This window comes from Sphaerodactylus townsendi, linkage group LG02 (assembly GCF_021028975.2).
Source record: "Sphaerodactylus townsendi isolate TG3544 linkage group LG02, MPM_Stown_v2.3, whole genome shotgun sequence".
Classification (NCBI taxonomy): Eukaryota; Metazoa; Chordata; class Lepidosauria; order Squamata; family Sphaerodactylidae; genus Sphaerodactylus; species Sphaerodactylus townsendi.
This window is the reverse complement of record NC_059426.1, coordinates 178895402-178919430: the sequence shown is the minus strand read 5'-3', so window position 1 is coordinate 178919430 and position 24029 is coordinate 178895402. Positions and strand designations below refer to the sequence as shown.

General features: G+C 45.5%; 1 protein-coding gene across 1 annotated transcript; it reads left to right on the top strand.

Annotated features, from left to right (window-relative positions):
- The first annotated feature begins 60 nt into the window (after nt 1-60).
- On the top strand, nt 61-24029 carry KLHDC1 (kelch domain containing 1). The gene is made up of 13 exons (XM_048486177.1): nt 61-316; nt 3826-3896; nt 7341-7458; nt 8691-8809; nt 9304-9382; nt 9503-9586; nt 9772-9855; nt 11086-11144; nt 11344-11456; nt 14312-14384; nt 19415-19499; nt 20884-20936; nt 23199-24029. Exons 1-13 carry the CDS (start codon nt 194-196, stop codon nt 23371-23373), a joined length of 1236 nt encoding a protein of 411 aa, XP_048342134.1. The 5' UTR covers nt 61-193; the 3' UTR covers nt 23374-24029.

Sequence of the window (24029 nt, the reverse complement as noted above, 5' to 3'; positions counted from 1 at the left end):
AGAAGCCGGCTGAGGGGAGCAGCCGGCGAGACGCGCGCAGAGACCCCCGCCGGCCGCCCCTCTCCTTCCCCCCCTCCCGCTCGCCCTGGAGCTCAGCAGTAGGGGGAGCGCGAGGCGAGGCTTCCCGGCCGCCGCCGGACTCGGAAGCGCCTGACCGGGGGGGTGGCTGAGGCGACGACCGCCCCTCGCCAAGATGGCGGCCGGCTCCCTGCCCCCTCCCGCCCCCCTCCCCCGTCAGCTCTGCGTGGCCGAGGAACGGAGCGGGCACTGTGCCGTGGTGGACGGGAACGGCCTTTATGTGTGGGGGGGATACGTGGTAAGGACGGCCGGAGGGAAGCCCCTCGCCCGCCCGCCCGCCCGCAGCCCCATGGACCGGCTGGGCTCTCTCGCCCGCCCGCCGCCTCAGGGGCGAGTGAGGCAGCCGAGGGGGGAGGGGCGGAGGCCTCCCTCGCACGGCCCGCTGATTGGCTCAAGGCCCGGCGGTCAGCCCGCCCCTCCTCAGCGGCCGGAAGGGTTAATTGGAGGTTTGAAATGGGGGGCGCTTCTTGAGCGCAGGAGGCAGTGCGGGGTAGTGGTTAGGAAGCCCTGAGTTGTAATATCAGGATGGAGCCTGGAGACCTCCCGAAATCATAGCTAGGGGTGCCAGGTTTGGGTGGGGAAATGCCTGGAGATTTGGGCCAGAGAGAGGAGGAGGAGGAGTTTGGATTTATATCCCCCCTTTCTCTCCTATAGGAGAACTCAAAGGGGCTGACAATCTCCTTGCCCTCCCCCCCTCACAACAAACACCCTGTGAGGTGGGTGGGGCTGAGAGAGCTCCGAGAAGCTGTGACTAGCCCAAGGTCACCCAGCTGGCGTGTGTGGGAGTGCACCGGCTAATCTGAATTCCCCAGATAAGCCTCCACAGCTCAGGCGGCAGAGCTGGGAATCAAACCCGGTTCCTCCAGATTAGATACACGAGCTCTACGCCACTGCTGCTCCTGGGACAGCAGGGTTGATTTACAAGATTGGCTTATGACAGGCATAAGAGTCCTCCAAAGCAGCCATTTTCTCCAGGAAAACTGACCTCTGAAGTTTGGTTGCAATAATGGGAGATTTCCAGGCCCCGTCTGGAGATTGGCAACACTACAAACAGGCTTGCCAACTCTGGGTTGGGAGGATCCTGAAGATTTGGGGGTGGAGTCTGGGCAGTTCAGGAGAGGGGAGGACCTCAGGAGAATCCACAATGTAAGAATCAGCCTCTGTGGGAGACTGGCAGCCCTTAACTGGGAGACATAGCAGCTTCGGAAAGTGCACTGTATGTACATTGGTAATTCTAGGTGAAATTCATCCCAAGTTCTTTGCTGCACAAGGACTGCCCCAAACCAAGGAATTTTCCTACACAAATCTGGCAACCTTATATGCAGCCTGTTAGTTTCACACAGCAGCCTATGAGTAGCCCCGGCAGGCTAATAAACTGGGCATAGAGGCGAAGGGTCTCCTTGAAGTTATCTTCTAATCCTGCAATTCAAAGTTGTGGGTTTTTTGCCTTTGGATGTGGAAATTAGACACCATAGTTAGTAGTCTGTGGACTACTACTGTGCTCATGGCTGTCCCTAGATCTGCTGGCAACGAATGCCACAATTTAATCACCCGTTTTGAAAAGAAGTACTCCTTTTTGCCTGTTCTGGTTCAACTGCCCAATAACCCCCCCTTCCCCAGTTTTACCAATTTGGGAGAGACAGAAAAAGTCCCGCAACATTTAGCCATTCACAGCTTAACCTACTTTACAGTGTTGTAGTTTTGGACAGTCAAAATGCATTCTGCCCTGAGCTTGAAGACAATGTGGCATGAAAGTGTCATGAAACAGGGAACACCTCCCCTTAACTTTATCCTCACACTGGGAATATCTCACCTGGAGAGCCAGCATGGTGTAGTGGTTAACCGTTTTCTTTGGAGTTCTCTCAGCCCTACCCACCTCACAGAGTGTTTGTGGGGGGGGGGGGGGGGAGAAGGGAAGGGAGATTGTAAGCCCCTTTGAGTCTCCTTATAGGAGAGAAAAGGGATATGAATCCAAACTCTTCTTCTACTTGTTGAATCTCTAGGGTAGGAATTAAGGTACCTAAATTGTCCCATGAGCCCAATGAGAGAGAGAACACATGATAAAACTGATAAGCCTCTTTTGAGTCTTCATGTCTCAGCTGTATCCTTGCCAGTTCCGGGTTAGAAAATTCCTGGAGATTTGGGGATAAAGCTGGCAAGAGGAAAGATCTTAGCAGGGTGTAATGCAATAGAGTCCATCCTCCTAACTACCCATTGTCTTTGTAGTCTGGAGAACAGTTGTAATTCTGAAAGATCTCCAGGCTGGAGGCTGGTAACCCTGGCCACCATCATGTGTTTCTTCACAAGGTTGGCATTGATTGGTTGGTCCAACTTTTCTGCAGGTGAACTCCTCCTCCCCCCCCGACTACCCAAAATATATGGATAGAAAATGGTGGGCTATGGTTATGGTTGCCAATTTCAGGTTGGAAAATTCCTGGAAGATTTGAGGTGGAGCCTAGAGCAGTGATGGTGAACCTATGGCACGGGTTCCAGAGGTGGCACTCGGAGCCCTCTCTGTGGGCACGCGCACACAGAGTTCGTCATGTGGGGTGCAGAAAATCACCCCCCCACACACACACACACATCTAGGCCAGCCTGGGCTACTGAGCACGACATGCGCGCACTGCGGTGAGGGGGGTCGCAGAGGAGGCAGAGATGCTAGAGAGGCACAGAGCGGTGCGCACGGGACTTGCTGGAGGCTAGAGCAGGCTTCCCCCTGTTCAAGCAGGTAGAGCAGGGGAAGAGGGAACCAACCGTTTTTTTCTAAACTAAAACCTCAGCATTCAGGTTAAATTGATGGGTTGGCACTTTGCGATAAATAAGTGGGGTTTGGGTTGCAATTTGGGCACTCGGTCTCAAAAAGGTTCGCCATCACTGGCCTAGAGGGACAGTGTTTGGGGAGGGACCTCAGTCCACCTCCAAAACAGCCACCTTCTCCAGGGGACCTGATCTTTGTATTCTTGAGATCCGTGGTAATTCTTGGAGATGTCCAGCCCTCATGTGGAAATTGGCAACCCTAGCTGTGGTAAGGAGGGAAGCTGGCAGGACTAAGGACCAAAAAAAGCCAGCTTTGTCGTACTCACAAGTCTGAGAAAATTAAAAATATCCCTTGCCCATGGTCCCGTTAAGTCGCATGGCGATTGAACTCTTAAGATGCCATCCTGAGTGTTGGGATGGAAATGAACACAACTCCAAGAAAGGGGTATAAGGTCTTTCTCCCTATTTTACATATGAAGCCATTCAGGTTCCCTTTGCAGCGCAGTCCTGTGTCTGCGACTGCTTATTCCAATTCAGCTCAATTGTTCCCAAAAATAATGTGTCAAAAACTGCTACGTGTCAGGTGTTGGCCAGACCAATTACAATTGGCACATTTCCCCATTTAACTTCTTGCTGCCAATAATTTTCTTCGCACAGTGCTTTTAGTTCAAGACAAATAGTTATAGTGACATACTCGTAATAGTATTTCTGATTGCTTTGTTTCTGTAGCTACTTTCTGTAGCTACTTTTGATGCACAGCCAAGGTAAATTTTAACCCCCTCCCTTCCAAATACCTGGTGGGTTTCAGGTAGCTAACATAGCTCACTGATGTAAGGAGTTATGATACCTTGTACATACTATATTTTTGCAGTACTTTTGATCAAACAGATCACCAGTGGAATATGAAATGAACAAATTTGAAAATGTCCATAGAAAATGAGTTTGTGAATGTAATCAATGAAATATTTGTGTGCCTTTTGTGGGAACTAGTCTGTTGAAGAAAATGAAGTCTATCTTCCCAATGATGAGCTCTGGATCTATGACATTGACAGTGGATTATGGTAAGCCTTATTACGTACAACTAATCTTTTTTACAAAGTATTGTTATTAATTAACCCAGGAAATTGCGCAGCACACCGGCTGGCTAGTAGTGAAAACATAAACAATTATGGTCAAATAAATAATCTACTATCGTCTCAAAAACTCAAATGTATCTTGTTGACATAAGTTCTTAAACAATTGGTACAATTGCATCACAATTCTTAAATATAAAGAGGTATAGTTCATAAGAAGCTAGATTCCTTATTCAGTGCTATGTATCAAAAACACCAGAATGCAAACCACAAAAGTCCGTAACAGAATGTGGTGCCAGCAAATTCTTGCCAAAGAGTTCGAGTGCTGCTCAGCTGTTGCGAAATTCAAGCATCACTGTTTACAAGCTGCTCCGCTGTGGCAATGCAAGCCTCGATTAATGATGATATGAACAGTTCAATTCAAACGCAATTGCGTATTTGCGTTTTCAATCATCCATCTTCTTCAGGAACATGCAATTTATTATAAATTAATTAAGCCAACCGGCTGTAATATTAGACAAGATGTCTTAGATCTCAGCCTTTAGCTATCCATGTGTTATCTGCGCAATTTCCTGGGTTAATTAGTTTCACGCCACACACCTGTTTGTGTTCATTTTGTAGTTTAACAAAGTATTGTTATGAAATCTTTAGTAGCTGAAGCGATCGATTTGAAGAACCTAAGAGCCTTGCTGGATCATGCCACTGGTCCACCCAGTTCAGCATCTTGTCTTGTACATAGGCCAACGCAACAGAAGTGTGGGGTTCCTCAGAGCATGCACTTACAAAAAGTGGGAGATGTTTTAAATCCCTCACCAGCTTCCTGCTGAAGGCTACAAAATGAGGACAAAGGAAAATCCCAAATGTCCAGATACTTATGGTTGGACCTACGCCAGTTTCCTGTCATTGTGTAAAACTGATTTCTTCGTTACCACACAAATCCCCATCTCTGACGTTGGAGGCTATTGTTACCGATCTGTTTATTCATCTGCTTCTGAGACGACAGACAGTGGTGAACTGCAGAACTAATTACCACCTGGTGTTAGAGCAGGGGTGTTGCTAGGGAAAATGGAGCCCAGGGCAGACTCAAGAGTTTCCCCCACACACACACCTTGGGCCCCCACGCTTCACTTACCTTAGCCGGTGGTGAAGCTGGGCAGAAACACGCACAGTGGCCTCCGCTAGGCCTGGTGGGGCGGGATGAGGGGGAAGGAGGAGGGGTGTGGGGGCAATTTTCCGCCCCCATGTGACCCCAATGGCATCTGCCCGGGACACCTGTCCCCAACCCACCCTGTGGTATCTACGCCACTGTGTTAGAGTGACGCTCCAGTTAAAGCAGGCTGTGGTGACCTTAGGAGCAATCCGAAGACAGCTTGAAAGAGCTGAGGCCATATTCACACAAAGGATTTTTTTTGGAGTCAGGTCCAGTATTGTGTTGGGTTCCTGGACAGGTTCCTGATGGAACGATAGTCAGTTTTGCTCTGAAGACCTCTGCTTGTAGATATGCCATAATTCACTTTTTACAATGGTTAAATTTAAATACTACTGTTTACCTTGAGGTCAATGGTAAAATTGGTCGGTTGGTTTGTTTAAAATGATTAACATCTCCCCTTTTAAAAAAGGGGTCGTATGTAGCCACACAAGCGTACACTGTAAAAATTGTATTGTCGAAGGCTTTCATTGCCAGAATCACTAGGGCAGTGATGGCAAACCTTTTTGAGACCGAGTGCCCAAATTGCAACCCAAACCCCATTTATTTATTGCAAAGTGCCAACCTGGCAATTTAACCTGAATGCTAAGGTTTCAGTTTAGAAAAAAACGGTTGGCTCCCTCTTCCTCCACCCCACCCTCGCCAGCCGAAAGCAGGCCAGCCTATGGTTTTAGCCTCCAGGCAAGTCCTCTAAGCGCCGCATCTTCACCTCTGTGCCTCTCTAGCATCTCTGCCTCCTCTGTGCCCCCCCCCTCGGGCAGCAGCCACCTGGAGCACAGGCACCAGGCCTGCCAGCTGAGTCCTTCCTGATCACCGCGTTGCGTGCACACATGTCATGCTCAGTGGCCCAGGCCAACCTAGATGTGGGTGGGTGGGTGATTTTCCGCCTCCCCACATGACGAACTCTGTGTGTGCGTGCCCACAGAGAGGGCTCCGAGTGCCACCTCTGGCACCTGTGCCATAGGTTCGCCATCACTGCACTAGGGTGTTGTGGTTGTATGACCATATTCCAGTAGCATTTTCTCCTGACATTTTGCCTTATCTGTGGCTGGCATCTTCAGAGGACTGTAAAAACTTGTTGTCAAATGGAATGGCTTTGGGGCAGAAACTTCCTTTTGCATTTCCACCTGACTGTACTAACTGCATAGGAGGTGAACTGGGAATTAACCTGCTCCTGACTTCCATATGGACTTGGATGCAAAATTCATCCCCTCATCCAGGAGACATTTTAGAAATCCAATTTTTTAAAGTCCATCTTTTTGCTTACTGTTTGTTTTTATGCAGATCGTTGTACAATTAGTTGATAAATGTCATGTATTTATGTTTCTTGAGAATCTGTCGCACTTGATGGATACGGCAGATATGTAGGCATTTGTTTTAATTTGTATTTGTGCGGGTTGTTTCCTTAACTAGATCATTCATTTTTAAGCATAAGCATTTTATTGTCATTGTGCACGCACAACGAAATTTACAGCAGCATTCCTCGATGCACACAATTTCAGACTCATACCCCATCCTCACTTTCCCCTTCCTCCACCCACCCCTACACAGCCCCAAACACAACAACACGAAGCCGCGGAGTTCAGCATAGCCACAGCTCTAGAGTAGAAGCTGTCTCTAAGCCTCTTTGTCCCAGTTTTGAGAGACCTGTATCGTCTGCCGGATGGTAGCAGTTCAAAAAGAGAGTGTGCTGGATGAGACGGGTCTCTCAGAATATTTTGGGCTTTCTTTAGGCTTCGGGAATTATAGAGTTCTTCCAAGGAGGGGAGAGGGCAGCCGATCATCCTCTGTGCAGTAGTGATCACCCTTTGGAGCGCCTTCCTATCTGCCACTGTGCAACTGGAGAACCATACACAGATGCAGTAGGTTAAGACACTCTCTATAGCACAGCGGTAAAAGGACACCAGGAGTTTTCCATTCAGTTGTTGTTTCCTTAAAAGTCTCAGATAGTACAGTCTTTGCTGGGCCTTCTTAACCACCGCGGCAGTCTGTGCGCCCCAGGTCAAGTTCTCTTTAATCATGACGCCCAGAAATTTAAAATTTACTGAATCAGATTCCAGTGTTGTACATCCTCAGTGGTAATAATTATGTACATGCAGCTTTGATTCACAAAAGCTGATATTCTGGAAAATTGTGTCGGTCCTTAAGGATTTGCTGAAGTAATTACAGTTGTCCCTTTCTCTCTGAACAAAATTATATGACTTCTTGTATTTGGTCAATTTCAGGTCAATGCATCTAATGGAAGGAGAGTTGCCCTCCTCTATGTCTGGAAGCTGTGGAGCATGCATTAAGGGGAAGCTATACTTATTTGGTGGATTTGATGACAAGGGATACAGCAATCGGGTACTGGCTTCTTTTAGATTTTTGAACATGTCGTAACTCAATAATGGGACTTTAATTTGACTGAGTTCAGTACTGGTTTTTTTTAATCACATAATCTAACATATAGTAACTGGGACCCAAAGTACTACTTCTGTCTGTGATCTGCTTTATTTGTATCTTATCCTTCAAAAAGCTCAAGGTGGGGTATATGATTTTGGTTCCTCATTTTACCCTACACCAACCCTGTGAGGTGGGTGAGGTTGAGAGACAGTGACTGGCCTGAAGTCACCCATTGAGCTTTTTGGCAGAGGAGAGATGTGAACGTGAGTCTCCCAGGTCCACCACTCTAAGCACTGCGTCATCTTAGATATCCCCAACTGCTTCAGTACATCTTGTGGGATCCAACTTAAAACTCTCTCCTGTGTAATGTCACAGTATTGCTTTTGAGAGTTTTCCAAGTGACAGTACTCGTTTGTTATTCCAGGAAAGGGATAATGAAGTCAGGGAAATACAAGCCCAGAACTGCATTTCTTTGAATCACACCCTATGATTGCAACCAATGGAGACCACTTCTGCACTGCTACCAGCTGCATTCACACCTCTAAGAACTGTATAGCCAGTGTGTTTGGCTGCTGTTCAGAATTAACTGTTGTGCGGGTGGTGTGGGAAGTTCTGTTGATGTGAGTTAATGAAGTACAACAATCCTTTAACTCTTTCTGCAGCCGTTCCTGATAGAATGTAGCAGTCATTAATTCCTGTCGATGTTGTGGTCAAATGTAAGGTTAAATGGTTTGCTTCTTCATTTTTACTCCCAGGAATTATAGCTGCCGTTGTGAAATGCTGTTACTGGCACCCAGTTACCAACCACAGTTCTAACTCAAGCTTAGGGCAGCCTAGTCCCTGTTGTAGTTGATAGGCCTGACCAACTGGGGGTTGGCAGTTGGATGGAATCTGGTACAAACTGATCTGGCACATGCCTCTGTTTGAGTTTTGGCCTTGAAACCTCCGTCAGCTCCAGTTCGCGTAGCCTAAAGGCATTGTCATGATGAAATCAAAATTTGCCTTGGCCTTAGTTCAAAGGCAGCATAGATTACACTGTAAGCATACAATAAAAGCCCTCTATCAGAGCATTTAAGGATTTTCTCTTTTTTTAAAAGAGTGAGTATCGTTGCTTGTTCTCTGCTGTTGCCAGTTAGCATTAAATTTTTCCAGAATGTTGCTCTCTGTTGAAAGTGTTCTAATTTCCTTTTAAGCTTTATTATGTTAATTTGCGAACAAGAAATGGGACCTATTTGTGGAAAAAAATCACAGACTTTAATGGCCACCCTCCTACACCACGTGACAAACTCGCCTGCTGGGTGTATAAAGACAGGTAATTGTCATGGGCGGTTTCACAAATGGGGAGGTGGCATTAGTTGGTGGACAAACAGATTAGGCCCCTAGAGTTCTTAATTCTGTGTGTCTTCATGTCCTGGGTCAGTTCTGTTAATTTATCTGAGTTTCTTGCTTATAAAACTGCACTCTTGCTGTCCTTAATTTGTGTGCAAGGCATAGGGATGGAAACAGTGGCTAGTTTTGTAGCTCTGGATACTGTGAAAGCATTGTCAAGTGGCTGTAATGTTCTGTGTCTCATAGATGATTCAAGTCAGAGCTTAGTTTTTCTCCTACTGATTTCCTAAGAGCCCTGGTGACATAAACAGTGTCCAGTAAACCTGCTAGGGTGTAGGCAGAATTAAAAAACAACAACAGTGCAATCCTAAATGGCCCATTGGCTTAAGTGGAATTTGAAGGGTGTGTTTAGAGTTGTGCTTCAATAGACTTAATGGCAAAGAGGTTATTTTGTCATTTTGATACTGATCTTTTCAGGTTAATATATTTTGGAGGTTATGGCTGCAGAAAGCAAAATGAGCTGAGTGACTGTTTTGATGTCCATGATGCGTTTTGGGTAAGAGATGCTGCATTTTCAAGTAGAAAGGACTTTTATGTTTGATGGAATGTTACAGGTGCTTTTATTCTTTCCTTCTGTTCCTCTTTTTATGGTTCCTGGTCCTTTGAAAAAAATTAGGAGGGCCAGATCTACTGGGGCTGGCACAATGATGTCCATGTCTTTGACACAAGCTTACAAACTTGGTATCAACCAACAATTAAAGTAAGTGTCCTTTTGGAATCCTGGTTAATTTCCTGCTATGTTCATGTAACTGTTGTCATGTTTTGGCTGTCATGTTTTGGTTAACCATCAAGATTTCGTCCATACACATCCGTTCACTTTGTTCTTTAAACCTTTGAATTTGTTTTTACATGTATGAAATTACATTCTTTTCTGTTTGTTTGCAGCATGGAGATCCACCTCAACCTCGGGCAGCTCATTCGTGTGCCGTCCTAGGAAATAAGGGCTACGTCTTTGGAGGACGGGTTTTGGTTAGTCTTTTTAAAGTTCAAAATATGGTCGCTCCCAGTGTGAATGTAGCCAGCGGGCATGGATCTCTTCCCTTTCTCCTCCCAATTTTTTGGAGACACTCATGCATTGGGGCTACATTTCCTGTCTCGTAGTTCTGTTTTCCTCTCTGTCAGGGGCCAGAGTGGGAATTGAACCAGCCCCCCTGCCTGTCCAGGCACTGTGCCTTCCAGCCTGCATGATCGAAAGCCAGTCTGGCATTGTGGTTAGTGTCAGACAAGGACTTGGAAGACAGATTCAGACCTCCATTCTGCCAGGGAAGGTTGCAGCTTTTAAGATACAACTATTTGGCAGCTGTTCATGTTGGCAGCAGAGGACGGGATCCGCAATAATAGGTTTAAATTACATGCAGAAAGGTACCTGCTGAATATTATGATTTTTTTTAACAGTAAGAGTTGTTCAGCAATGGACTCAACGCCTAGGGGAGATGGTGAGCGCCCCCTACTGGCAGTCTTCAAGCAGCTGCTGGATGCACACTTGTCAGAGACGCTTTAGGCTGACCCTGCATTGAGCAGAAGATTATTTATTTATTTATATTGATTAGTTCAACTTGTTATGCTGCCCACTCCTGAAGGGCCCTGGATGATCTGGATTAGACTAGTTGCTCTATATCAGTGATGGCGAACCTTTTCGAGACCGAGTGCCCAAGTTGCAACCCAAAACCCACTTATTTATCGCACGGCAATTTTACCTGAATACTGAGGTTTTAGTTTAGAAAAAACAGTTGGCTCCGGGGCATGCGTTACTCAGGAGTAAGCTTGGTGAAGCAACTGTGCAACGTTTCAAATGGGTGAATCACGATCCTAGGAGGGTTTACTCAGAAGCAAGCCCCATTGTCAGCAACCGAGTTCACTCCCAGGTAAAGGATCATGCCCAGGCCAGCCTAGATGTGTGTGTGTGGGGGATGATTTTCCACCCCCTCCCACATGATGAACTCTGCGCGAGTGCCCACAGAGAGGCCTCTGAGTGCCACCTCGCACCCGTGCCATAGGTTCGCCACCACTGCTCTATATGGTTCCTCTTCCAACTCCATGATTCTCTGTGAATTGTTCCAGCTCTGTGATTTTAAGTAATGACAGGGCTAGTTGCTGAACCATTTGGGAAGTTATTGGGTTGTTGTTCCCAAATCATTGCTCTTGTGTTTTAAAAATAATTCTTACATGAGCTGTTTTGTTTTTGTTTTGTTTTAATAGCAAACAAGGATGAATGATTTGCATTCTCTGAACTTGGATACCTGGACTTGGTCAGGAAAGTAAGTTTTTTTCATATGACTTCTTTCTGCGGTTAAGTGTTCCTAATTAAATCTTGAATGTTCGAGTGAGTGACTGACTCACACTACCTCCAGAAAAGAGTTGCCTCGTATAAAAGCGATAAACTCCCAGCCCAATAATTACTTTGTTTACTTCTTTTATCATATATGCCTTCAGTATTTTGATTCCTTTTCTACCCAGAATTTGTACAAATGGCGAAAAGCCAGGAGAGCGCTCATGGCACACTTTGACACCTATTGCAGATGATAAATTGTTCCTGTTTGGTGGGCTGAGTTCAGACAATATACCTTTAAGTAAGTATGTTTTCCAAAATCTATTGAGTTTGTTGCACCAATAGTGGTACAAGTTATAATTGCTGGATTGGTGTGATTAGTAGAAGAAGTGATTAGATTTATACCCCGCCTTTCTCTCCTGTAAGAAGTCTCAGAGCAGCTTACAAACTCCTTCCCTTCCTCTCCTCATAACAGACACTGTGAGGTAGGTGGGGCTGAGAGAGTTCTGAGAGAACCGTGACTGGCCCAAGGTAACCCAGCAGGCTTCATGTGTAGGAGCGGGGAAACAAATCCAGTTCGCCAAAGAACCCACTGCTCGGGTGCAGGAGTGGGGAATCAAACCCGGTTCTCCGGATGAGAGACCACCTGCTTTTAACCACTACACCATGCTGGCTCTCTTATTTTAATTAGTGAATTAAAATAATAACTGAATTAAACTGTCACCGATGAATGTGAAGAGTGTAGTTATTTTCTCTCTGAGCAGGCCTGTCCCCACTGGGGAAGGGATGGCAGTAAACGCAGGAATATCAGTGGTGTTCTGATGTGCTAACATTGGTTCCCATTCCATGGTTTAAGCACAGAGTTTTCCCCAATTGCTAGATCACTGGTGGCGAACCTATGGCACGGGTGCCAGAGGTGGCACTCAGAGCCCTCTCTGTGGGCATGCGCAGAGTCACACACACACACACACATACACACACATCTAGGCTGGCCTGGGCCACTGGGCTCGATTATTAGCATTAAACCTAACACCTAGTTTTGGGGAAGCAATGTAGGTAACCCTGTTAAGCGCTGTTAAACGCCACTGATTTTCATGCGAAGAACTAAAGCACAATCCTTTACCTGGGAGTAAGCTCGGTTGCTGGCAATGGGGCTTGCTTCTGATTAAACCCTCCTAGGGTCGTGATTCATCCATTGGAAGAGTTGCACGGTTGCTTCAAAGCAAAGCCACCAACTACCACCAAGCTTACCCCCGAGTAACGCACGCCTCGGAGCCAACCATTTTTTCTATTCTAAAACCTCAGTATTCAGGTTAAATTGCTGTGTCGGCACTTGGCGATAAATAAGTGGGTTTTGGGTTGCAGTTTGGGCACTCGGTCTCGAAAAGGTTTGCCATCACTGTGCTAGATCATCCCTGGTGTCGCCTGGCAACATTTTGATGTCACTTCCATGCACATTGGCAGTGATGTCAGCCTGTCACCAGGCATGTCAGTGTGCTGCCAGTAAAACCCTCACCACTAATAAGTCCCCTTGCCAGTTGCCAGGAGGCAGTGATGAAAATTCCTGGGGAACTTGTCTCCATCCTGACCCCCTTCATATTTATATCAAAGTTTACAGAAGCAAAACTTTTCCTCTCACTGTTTATCCAAATCTAACAGACCCGTCACATTGTAAAGTGATCCTTTTGGATTTTCCTTCGAAGCAAGAAAAGAACAGGCAACTAAAACTAAAATCAATTCAGAAATCTTTATTTCTGCCACCCCAGAAACTTGGTATATTTTTAGAGTTGCACTCTGGAACCCACAGCAACTCCAGGAGACACACAGTGAACCAGCAGGGTGTAGGGATTAAGAGCAGTGAACTCTAATGTGGAGAACTGAGTTCGATTTCCTGCTTCTACAGTAGGTTCCTACATGAAGCCTACTGGGTGACTTTGGGCCAGTCACAGTTCTTTCCAAACTCTCTCAGCTGTCCCCACCCCCCACCTCACAAGGTGCCTGTTGTGGAGAGAGGAAGAGAAGGAGTTTGTAAGCTGCTTTGAGACTTCTTTCAGTAGAGAAAAGGTGTATAAATCCAAATTCTTTTTCTCTTGCAGAAGAGGGTTTTCCAGGTTCCCGTCCCCTTCCTCCAGATCAGTTACCAGAATGGGTCAACTTTGAGTCCTGAATTTCTCCTATGTGCTCTAAGCAAGAAGAGAAGGTCTAGTCTCTGCTCCCCTTGATGATAAATTCTTCATTAAGCACATAACCCCTTTGAAGGAGTCCAGATGCCAAAGAAGAAGCCCTAAGGGTCACATGGGCCAGAGAACGTAGCAAAATAGGGAAAATATTACTGAATTCCCAGCTCTCTAAACCCATGGTTCATTGCACATGGTGATCTACTTTTGATACTGAAAAGCATTTCAAAAGCAGATTGTAATGTATGCCACAGAAGTTTAAAGAGGTCAAACAGTCTATGGGGCTTTCCCCACTACAGAAGGGAGCTAAGGTCAACTCGGTTCCCTTCAGTGGAGGGCGATTCCAGGCTGTCCCCACAGCAACTGAGTTGGCCCCCTGGAACCGAGCTAAGTGGTGGGATCATCTTGGTGCCTGTTTCGCTCCTCGATCATGATTGGCGCTTGTGTTACGGCGGGAAACGGGAGCGTCCTTTTTTTTAAACAGTTTTTACAGTTTACAGTTACATGCACATACATACAGTTACATGCCACGACTGTCCCGTTCTGCGCATGCCACAAAAGCGGCTCGTGATTGGTTGAACGGATGAGGTGTTGTTTCGATGCTTCCCCACTTCGAAACTTCAAAGCGGTATCGACCTTGTTCCGGCAGAAAAGTGTAGTTCATAACTGCGACAAGGATGTCGCAGTTCTGAGGGGGGGGGGACCTGAGACAAAACAATGTTGAGCTCAGTGGCAGTGGGGATTCACTGAGGCAAACCTAGGTAGAAACCAGTTCAACTCTGTCAGTGGGGAAAGCCCCTATGACTCCTTTGAGTGAGCTGCATTGGCTCTTTCAGTCATTGTCAGGGTTGCTCCCATGTTTTCATATTAAATAGTTATTTGCTGGCTTTATGTTCAACGCAGAATAGGCTGTATTAGCCATTTATTATCAACGGAAATTTATTATAAAAGTAACAATCTGTTAATCTTTTGTTTTCAGGTGATGGCTGGATTTATAGCGTGGCCTCAAATGGATGGCAACCGCTTACCTATTTACCAAAGAGCAGTCCTAGGTATCTCCAGACAGTTCGCACTTATTGGGACTGAGATAAGTAGGAATAGATTGTTATGTCAGACTCAGCATCATTGCATTCTAGTTTTTTTAAAAAAATTACATGCATATTAAATGTTTGTATTTTAAATAACGTTTAGTGCCTTGTTTGAAAAGCCTCAGTTACTCGTGTTTTTCAGATGATACTAAAGAATAATCAGTCAATTGATTGTGAAGTTTAAAGAATGTCTGACTCAGTCTGAACTTGTCAGAAGTATGTAGTTAATTGACAATTGTCAGAATGTTCAGTTAACCTCTTGCTGACCTTATCCTGTGCGGAGTCTACTGTTATTTTTGACCTAAATGTATTTATTCAGAAGAGCACACATAGATTTCTGAGGAAGTTTCTTACTGGGGGGCTCACAGTCAAAATTGCAATTTGAAAGATCCGGCTTGAGCGAACTTCTGTCTTCTGGGGAGCACAGGGTGGTGCAGGAGGGAAGTTAATCACAGGTTGTTTACCTGTGTATGTCCCATCAGTTCATGATCAGGCGGATACAGTCTTGCTCTCTCAACACCCACGGCTTCTTCTACACAGACCAGCCAGGCCAATGTAATTACTATGTCATGTTGCCCTTCTACTTTTCCCCCCTACAAAGTCTGAAGCAGATATATAATGCATTAGGCAGGTGACAGGGCAGTATGCCGTTACTTCTATTTATTTTATTTTGTCGATCTTTTTATCTTTAGTGTAATTAGATGGTAGGTGAGTTGGAAGCATTTCCACTGATCCCCAAATCCCTTTCCTTTGCATTGTATAAATGCAGACCTGGGGTGGGTCTCCCTTCAAGAGTTGGGCAGAAGCCGCTCAAGTCAGACTAAGAAACTATGCAAATCTCCTTGGAAGTAGTTATTCCATTCCTGTTCTTTCTTCACCCTGGATATAGAATAGGTCTCAGTCACTGAAGAGCCCGAGGACGAGCCCAACCCACTGAGAAATAGCATTTTGGGGGCAGTGGCCAAAACAAATAGAAGGGGGCTGAGAGAGTGGTAGGCATTTTCTGGGATTGCCAAGGGGCCATTCTCTTTTGTCAAAACAATTGCTGACCAGAGGCTATGGGCAGTGGTGGGATTCAGATAATTTAACAACCGATTCCAGTGGTGGGATTCATATAATTTAACAACCAGTTGTTTACAAACACCATTTTACAAGCACCATTTTAACAACCGGTTCTGCCCAAGTGGTGCGAACCTGCTGAATCCCACCACTGGCTACGGGGCACTATCAGGCAGAACAACCTTTTTGTATGAGAGAAACATGGCCCCGGTTTTTTTTATTTATTTAGCTCTGTGGAATGGGCTGAGTCCAGAAAAAGTCGACCTCCAGTGGTTTGTTTGGAGTTACTGTGTTTCACAATGCAGATTCTCCAGATCGGGACTCTGAGCATGCTAACTGTGCCAGAAATTCCATCAAAACCAGTATGACAGAGGGCTGAATCTCACAGGCAAGCATATTACTCAGTATTTTCAGTTTCATCATACTTTACAAGCCCAGTGTGGGCATCACAAGAGGAATGTCCCCAAGGCTCACCCCCTCTCAAATACAAATGCCCTGCCCTTTTCAGAGCAAACCATGGTTAGCATGAATGTAGAAGCTTTGGCTAGCTGTGAAAAAAAGGAAATGGGGCAGATTTGTGAGGAAGGAGGATGAACGAGTTCCAAATCTAACGATTACTTCCTATTTCTATTTCCCATTCCGGTGTGCTGCTAATTGTGTGAGCAGCACCCATTAAAAAGCATTGTGTATGAGGCTGAGCCTGTCATTCAAACACCTTGTTTATGGTGTTCAGTCATGGCTAGTTCAGGTTATTACTTTATGTCCCATGTAACAAGCTGGTAATCATGCCTGTGCGAACTCACTCTGTGTGCAAGGGTGTTAGCCTCTTCGATTGCAGTCAAATCTCCCAGGTGTCGGCTTTTTCTGGGCTGGGTCCATACCTTTACCTTCCAGGTAGTACAGGCATGATGCTGGTCTTCCTTGGTTGTAGGAATATGGTATTAGCAACTATTCCCATGATAGCACTGTTGAGAAGCTAACTGATATTTCCACTGTATGTGGATATACAAAACTATCCTGGGCTAAGAAATCTTAGGTCTATCTTACCCAGTACCACCTGATCTGGTTGTCAGTGCCTGTCTGGGAGGCAATAGGGCCTTTCCCACAGCTACTAGGGAGCAGCAGTGGCATAGGAGGTTAAGAGCTCGTGTATCTAATCTGGAGGAACCAGGTTTGATTCCCAGCTCTGCTGCCTGAGCTGTGGAGGCTTATCTGGGGAATTCAGATTAGCCTGTACACTCCCACACACGCCAGCTGGGTGACCTTGGGCTAATCACAGCTTCTCAGAGCTCTCTCAGCCCCACCTACCTCACAGGGTGTTTGTTGTGAGGGGGGAAGGGCAAGGAGATTGTAAGCCCCTTTGAGTCTCCTGCAGGAGAGAAAGGGGGGATATAAATCCAAACTCTTCTTCTTCTACTACTACTATCTGAGATCCTTTTATTTGTTTTTTCGGACTGGGGTGTCAGAGCTCGAACCCGGGACCTTCTCCTCCAAAACAGAATCTCTGTCCCCAAGTCACGACCACTCCTTGAAGATTGCTTTAAATGCACTGTATTGTTCCTTTCTAAGAGAATATTTGAATTAAGCCAACTAACTGCTCAAGTGTCATCCCAGTAGGAGAGTATGTTTTGAAAAACGATAACATTCATGTAGCTGATGTGTAATGTAAATAACATGCTTTATTAGAATGTCTAGGTGCTAAGTTAGAGCAGCTGTGAGAGGACATAAACTCTATCAGGCTGTAGGAAAAAAGCCTCAGGTTTGCAGCTAGGAGGTCCACAGAGTCAAGGCAGTGTTCAACGATGCTCCAGCCCAGGCCAGAGTTTCCCTTATGCACATAAGACAGAGGCAGACCTATCAACAGGTATGAGGAAGAGCACAGGTGGGATACAGTTTAGTGTAAGGAGATCCATGAATAATTGCTGAAATGAATTAAGTAAGAAGTTCTCTTGAGCATTGAGTAATCGTGTGCATTATATTGTCGAAGGCTTTCACGGCCGGAATCACTGGGGTGCTGTGTGGTTTCCGGGCTGCATGGCCGTGTTCTAGCAGCATTCGCTCCTGACCTTTCGCCTGCATCTGTGGCTGGCATCTTCAGAGGATCTCATAGATCCTCTATCAGATCCTCTGTCAGATCCTCTGAATCCTCTATCAGATCCTCTGAAGATGCCAACCATAGATGCAGGCGAAACGTCAGGAGAGAATGCTGCTAGAACACGGCCATACAGCCCGGAAACCACACAGAACCCCGTGTGCATTATTTTTGCAGTAGTTAAATAAACAAAAGGGACAAATCCTGCTAACCTCTGCGAGTTATACTCTTATTGCTTCATTCTAAAAAGATTCAGCGCAGTCAAGTTCACCTGACAGTTATTGGTACAAATTCTATTGACAATGGACTTCTATTGATGCATACCCATTTGTTTATTTTGCACTAGCATGACCAAAAACAGCTCTTACCTTGAGTGTGATGTTGGGGATGGTTAACATGCTGGGGGGGGGGGGGGGGGGGTCCATTGTTTGAGGATGCAGAAGAAGTGTGGGGGAAGAGGGGGGATATTTGACTGCTGCTCCCAAAAGAGCAGAGCTGGGGAAGCACGTGACTTTGACCTTACGGAAGGCTAGAGTACAAGCAGAGCCATCAAACTTTTTTGATATTTTCCCCATGCGAGTGTTTTGCTCTCTCGGGCTCTTTGCTCTTACGTAAGTCCTTTGATCTCAGCCGACAGGCAGCCATGCCTCTGACCCTTGTGGTGTGTTTGGGCAGAAGTACCTAAGTCTGAGCAAAGTGCATGCTGGGAAGGGGAAGGAAGGAAAGGGGCAGTCCTTTTTCAGAGCTCTTGTTTGCATTCAGTTATGCACTTTAGACAAGAGCCGGGCTGTTGAAGAACTCCCCGGCTTTTGCTGTAAGTGCTTTTGAACGAAGGCCAAAATCTGTAAGAAACCATGAATCCCTTTCAGATGGCCCATTTTTAAATTTCCCCCAGTGCCCTCCTTCAAGGGGCTGAACTCTGTTGGCATTCGCTGCCAAGCAGCCCAAGTACAGTATTGAGTGGCTGCTAGTCCATTAGCGTAGATCAGTTAACACATGAATGTAGAGGACTTTTGAGATAACCAGGGCATTCAGTGCTTATCACCAGAGACATTTTAAAATCTCACTCTTTGAAGGTTAATTTTAACCCAGTCCAGAATGAACAGCCTGGTTGTTTTGTTGCTGTTTAAAACTATCACAGTGATGTTGTTGCAAGCGTCATTTTAAGAATTGGAGCATGTGCAAGAGTTTTTAATATTTATAGCTTCAGTTTGACAGAAAAATTACAGTTATCTTAATTCTTGGTAAGTAGTAGGAAACTAGTGACAAAGTCTTAGTTCACAGTCTGTGTGTAATTTAAAATATCACATTTTGGGGGGACTTTCATTCACTTTTTTTACAAATGCATTCAAGTAAATATGTTACTATATATTGACTGACTGACTGACTGTTTGTTTGTTTGTTTGTTTGTTTGTTTGTTTGTTTGTTTGTTTGTTTGTTTGTTTGTTTGTTTGTTTGTTTGTTTGTTTGTTTGTTTTGTGTGCCGCCCTACCCCCGGAGGGCTCTGGGCGGTGCACAGCATAATTTCCTCATACAACATATACAAACAAAACCCCATTAAAATTAGATGAAGTTAGATTAAAACACAGCAGCAATTAACAAAGATGGCGTCAGTGATAAACCCCAATTAAAACCCTCCCAGAGAGAGGGGGGGAAACAAAACAGAAAAGTGGGTCCCCTAGATGGCAAAGGAACTCCAATAAAGGGGGAAGTCCTACGAAATTAATGTGGTAGATATTTTCATATGCTAAATCTATCAATACTGTTCAAAATGAAAAACTGTGGTAATATTTATGTAAAATCCATAGTTATCTAGGAACTTACAGTATCTAACTTTTTTTAGGTTGTGGCATACAGCCTGCCTTGGTAAAGAGAGTGAAGTGATGGTCTTTGGAGGAAGTAAAGATGACCTGCATTTCCTGGACACAGTCAGTAAATTTCACGTTTGTAAAATAATGCTGTTATCAGTGATATATCTCTATTTTTAAATGGTGTTTATTTTTATGGCAGGGAATTTCAAGTAGATGAGATAATTTATTCTTTTGCTTATTTATTTGGCTCGTTTCATTCCTTTTTACGTCAGAAGTACTGATAGGGCTATTTTTTTCGTGCATGCAGTAAGCATGCTATGGCTTTAGTGTACAGTTTATCTTAAATTTCTGGATCCTTAGAGTTGCTCTGTGCAACTTTTCCTTCACAAAAGCCTGTATGAGAACTGATGGCTGCATTCAAGCAATCAAAACTTGCCTGCTGTTGGCTATGCCCAGACACGTAGAGAAGCCTCAACCAAGGACATGCAACATGACTTTTCCTGCATGGGAATTTTTTCTGCGTAGAAAGCATTATGTGTAGTGCATTGAGTAGTGCCAGGGAAGCATCTTTGCTTTTCCTGCAATTTTTTGAGCAGATTTGGAAGGTGTTTGAGTCATTTACAGTACAATCCTGAACAGAGAGGTACCCTTCTCAGTTGGCTGTAGTCCGTGGGCTTAGAAGGGTATAACTCTGCTTAGGAATCCACTACCTACAGATGAAAAAGTGTCACTTCAGTCAATTAGTAATTCAGTTGTTGAATTCACATGAGTTGTGACTGCAAGGCATTGTTGCTTATGGAAAGGGATTTTTGCCAATTCCCTCTTCCCACTACCAACACTCCCGCCCCCGCAGTTGCCCTATGCCAGTGATGGCAAACCTTTTTGAGACCGAGTGCCCAAATTGCAACCCAAATCCCACTTACTTATCGCAAAGTGCCAACCCAGAAATTTTACCTGAATGCTGAGGTTTTAGTTTAGAAAAAACTGGTTGACTCCCTCTTCCTCCACCCCACCTTCTCGAGCAGGGGCCAGCCTGCTCTAGCCTCCAGCAAGTCCCGCACAGGCCTCTCTAGCATCTCTGCCTCCTCTGAGCCCACCCACCCCCCCTCGGGCAGCAGCCACCCGGAGCACAGGCACCAGGCCCTCCAGCCAAGTCCTCCCTGCTCACCGCAGTGTGCGCATGTCGTACTCAGTGGCCCAGGCCAGCCTAGATGTGTCTGTGGGGGGGGGGGTGATTTTCCACCCCCACGTGACAAACTCTGTGTGCGTGTGCCCACAGAGAGGGCTCCGAGTGCCACCTCTGGCACCCGTGCCATAGGTTCGCCATCACTGCCCTATGCCCCTTCCAAAGGGTCTATCAATCCCTTGGAGACCCTTTGTGAATAGCAGAGCAGGGAAAGCAGGAAATATTGGTTGTACAAAGGTACTGTAAGATTCAAATCCTTAGGATTCAAACCTCCATGTAACTTGGTTGGCTTACACCTGCTTTGTTTTTGCTCAGGGACACTGCAGTGATTTATTGATTTTCCAGACCCAACCCTACTCGCTTCTCAGGTGAGTTGAGAAAGAACAACATCCCGAGCATATTGCGACACGTGCTTTTTGTGGCATAGGCTCATCCGATCTCATCCGATCTCGGAAGCTGAGCAAGGTCAGCCCTGATTAGGACTTGGATGGGGATAATTGGGAAAGGAATTGATATTAAAACTGCAAAGATTGTCATGCCCTTACATAAAGCACTGCTGCGACCGCACTTGGAGTGCTGTGTTTCCTTTTATCAGTCCTAATTCTTCCCCCCAGCATTTTCGGTGTATGTTCTCGCCTCTGACTGCTTCCACCCTGGGATGAGTCCTTCCCAGTTCCTTGTAGTCACAACCTTAGGTTGCCACATCCTCCTTGTCAGGTTAAGCCTTGAGATGGCTGGCTTGTCAGTGTCCCAAAGGTGCTGCCTACTCTGTTTCTGGGCAGGGAAACATCCACCTAGTTCACAGGGAGGTTGCAGCTTCTTTAAAATGCAGATTCTCACCTGCCAGGCAGCAACTTCTCTTGCTTTCTCCAGCTGGGGTCTTTTATCCCCTTTCTTCTGGCCACCCCGAAGTTCCTTGGAGTCCTGTGTACAGTTCTGGTTGCCACATCTCAAAAAAGATATTGAAGAGATAGAAAAAGTGCAGAGAAGGGCAACGAGGATGATTGAGGGACTGGAGCACGTTCCCTATGAGGAGAGGCTGCAGCGTTTGGGACTCTTTAGTTTGGAGAGGAGACGTCTGCGGGGGGATATGATTGAAGTCTATAAAATTATGCATGGGGTGGAAAATGTTGACAGAGAGAAATTTTTCTCTCTTTCTCACAATACTAGAACCAGGGGGCATCCATTGAAAATGCTGGGGGGAAGAATTAGGACTAATAAAAGGAAACACTTTTTCACGCAACGAGTGATTGGTGTTTGGAATATGCTGCCACAGGAGGTGGTGATGGCCACTAACCTGGATAGCTTTAAAAGGGGCTTGGACAGATTGATGGAGCAGAAGTCGATTTATGGCTACCAATCTTGATCCTCTTTGATCTGAGATTGCAAAGGCCTTAACAGACCAGGTGCTCGGGAGCAACAGCCGCAGAAGGCCATTGCTTTCACATCCTGCATGTGAGCTCCCAAAGGCACCCTAATTAGGGCCACTGCGAGAAGCAGAGAGCTGGACTAGATGGACTCTGGTCTGATCCAGCAGGCTTGTTCTTATGTTCCTGTGTCCCTTCACTTACTCCTGAGGAAAACATTTCTCCAAGGGAACCCTGTACCCCAGAGAGTATTTCACCCAGGGAGTTAATGCTTTCTGACAGTCCCCCTAACTTTAGTCTCTCCCACTTCTTCCTCAGGGTCAGGATTCTGTAAGGTGTGGCATCCTTATAACAGTCCTATAGTATTGATTAGTGCTGCCATCCCCGTGTTTGAGATATGAGCCTGTGGCAGAGCTGATCATTTATTAAATACTGTAATCCTAAACATGTATTTGCAGAACTAAATCCCGTTTGGTTGCCTGGAAAGTGTAGAGCAGGGGTCCCCAAACTTTTTAAACAGGGGGCCAGTTCACTGTCCCTCAGACTGTTGGAGGGCCGGACTAAAAAAAACTATGAACAAATTCCTATGCACAAATGATTGTAAAATGTCAGCCTTTCTGTCATGGTCTATTTTTAGAACAGTGACCAAAGTATGTCAAGTACAGGGTGGGCTCCAAATATTGTTGGGGAGGCTGTGGAATACCTTCCCCTGTAAAAAAAAAAAGCAGAACTTTCCCAATGAAGCATTCCATCTAACCCAGGATCAGGTATCTTCCTGGGTTCTTCCTCCCTAGCAGTCAGCGAGCGATTCGCCAGCCTGGCTGATGCCAATGGGAGTGAGGCGGACATGGAGTAGCCGAGAGGGAAGGGCGGAGCAGGAGTTGCCATGTGTAAGGTTTCCAACTCTGGGTCAGAAAATTCATGGAGATTTGGGGGTGCCATCATGTAATTGCAATCAACAGCCGTTGAGGCCGGTTCCTCCTCTCCCTCGAGCCCCCACTGCACATGAATGGAGCCATCATCGCCATGCCTGGCGGACCGGATAAATGCCTTCAGGGGGCCACATTTGGCCCCCGGGCCGTAGTTTGGGGACCCCTGGTGTAGAGTATTGCAGACTCCACCCACCCACCACCCGTTAGTTTGTATGACATGAAATGTGGGCCATGGGCATTATTAGGGATGGACACTGACATGCCTACATTGTTGTTACAATAATTTGCTCCCATGTACATTTGAGTTTTAATTCTGGCACATTTTTCCCAGGCTTTGCCTTGACTGCATTGCTAAGAATGCGATTGTCTTGGAGAATCAAATAACCTGGTTACCATCTAAGCTTCTTGAGCAAGCTATGGATAAGATCACTTATTGGGCAGCTGTTAGCCATCGCCGAGAAAAAGAAGCTGAAATAGAAGGACAGAAGCAGAAGAATTCCACCTAGCAATGCTCTGCTGGGATCTACAACAGACAGCAAAGAGAATTGTTGGGAGATCATTTAGAAATGTTACCAGAACTCTTTAATGGACTGAATTTCCCAAGGTTAGCTATGGTCTGGATACTTAAAAATATTGTTTGTTGATATCTGAGCAACAATTAGAGTTACACTGCCTACATGGCAACCTTGTGGATTCTGAAGTTAATAGCGGCTTTCTTTGGTGTACTGAACTGATCCGTAAAGAGTACAACTGCTAGTTTCAATTAAAATTTAAGAGGTGCGTAACAATTCCAAGGATCAGATTATATTTGGTCATTTTTCTGAACAGTGCCTCATGTTTGCCATTGTATGGGAAGGGAATTCATTTATATGATGGTCTAAAAATAGCATTCTTGGGTTGGAGAACCCTATAAAAATCTCAGCTGCAATTTCTATGGGCTAAGTATAACACCATTCTGTAAAAAAAAAAAACCCATCGATAAATTTTTGCACTATGTTGTATTTTTCATCTGCTAAGTCAGAGTGACTGCACTGAATGTTTGTGTCATTAATCACAGTTTAGAAAATGTTTGACATACCACACATTGGATGTGTAGAATTTGTATTTAACTTTGTTGACAATATTTTCCTTATTTATTATTAAAAAATGTTTCTAGAAACAA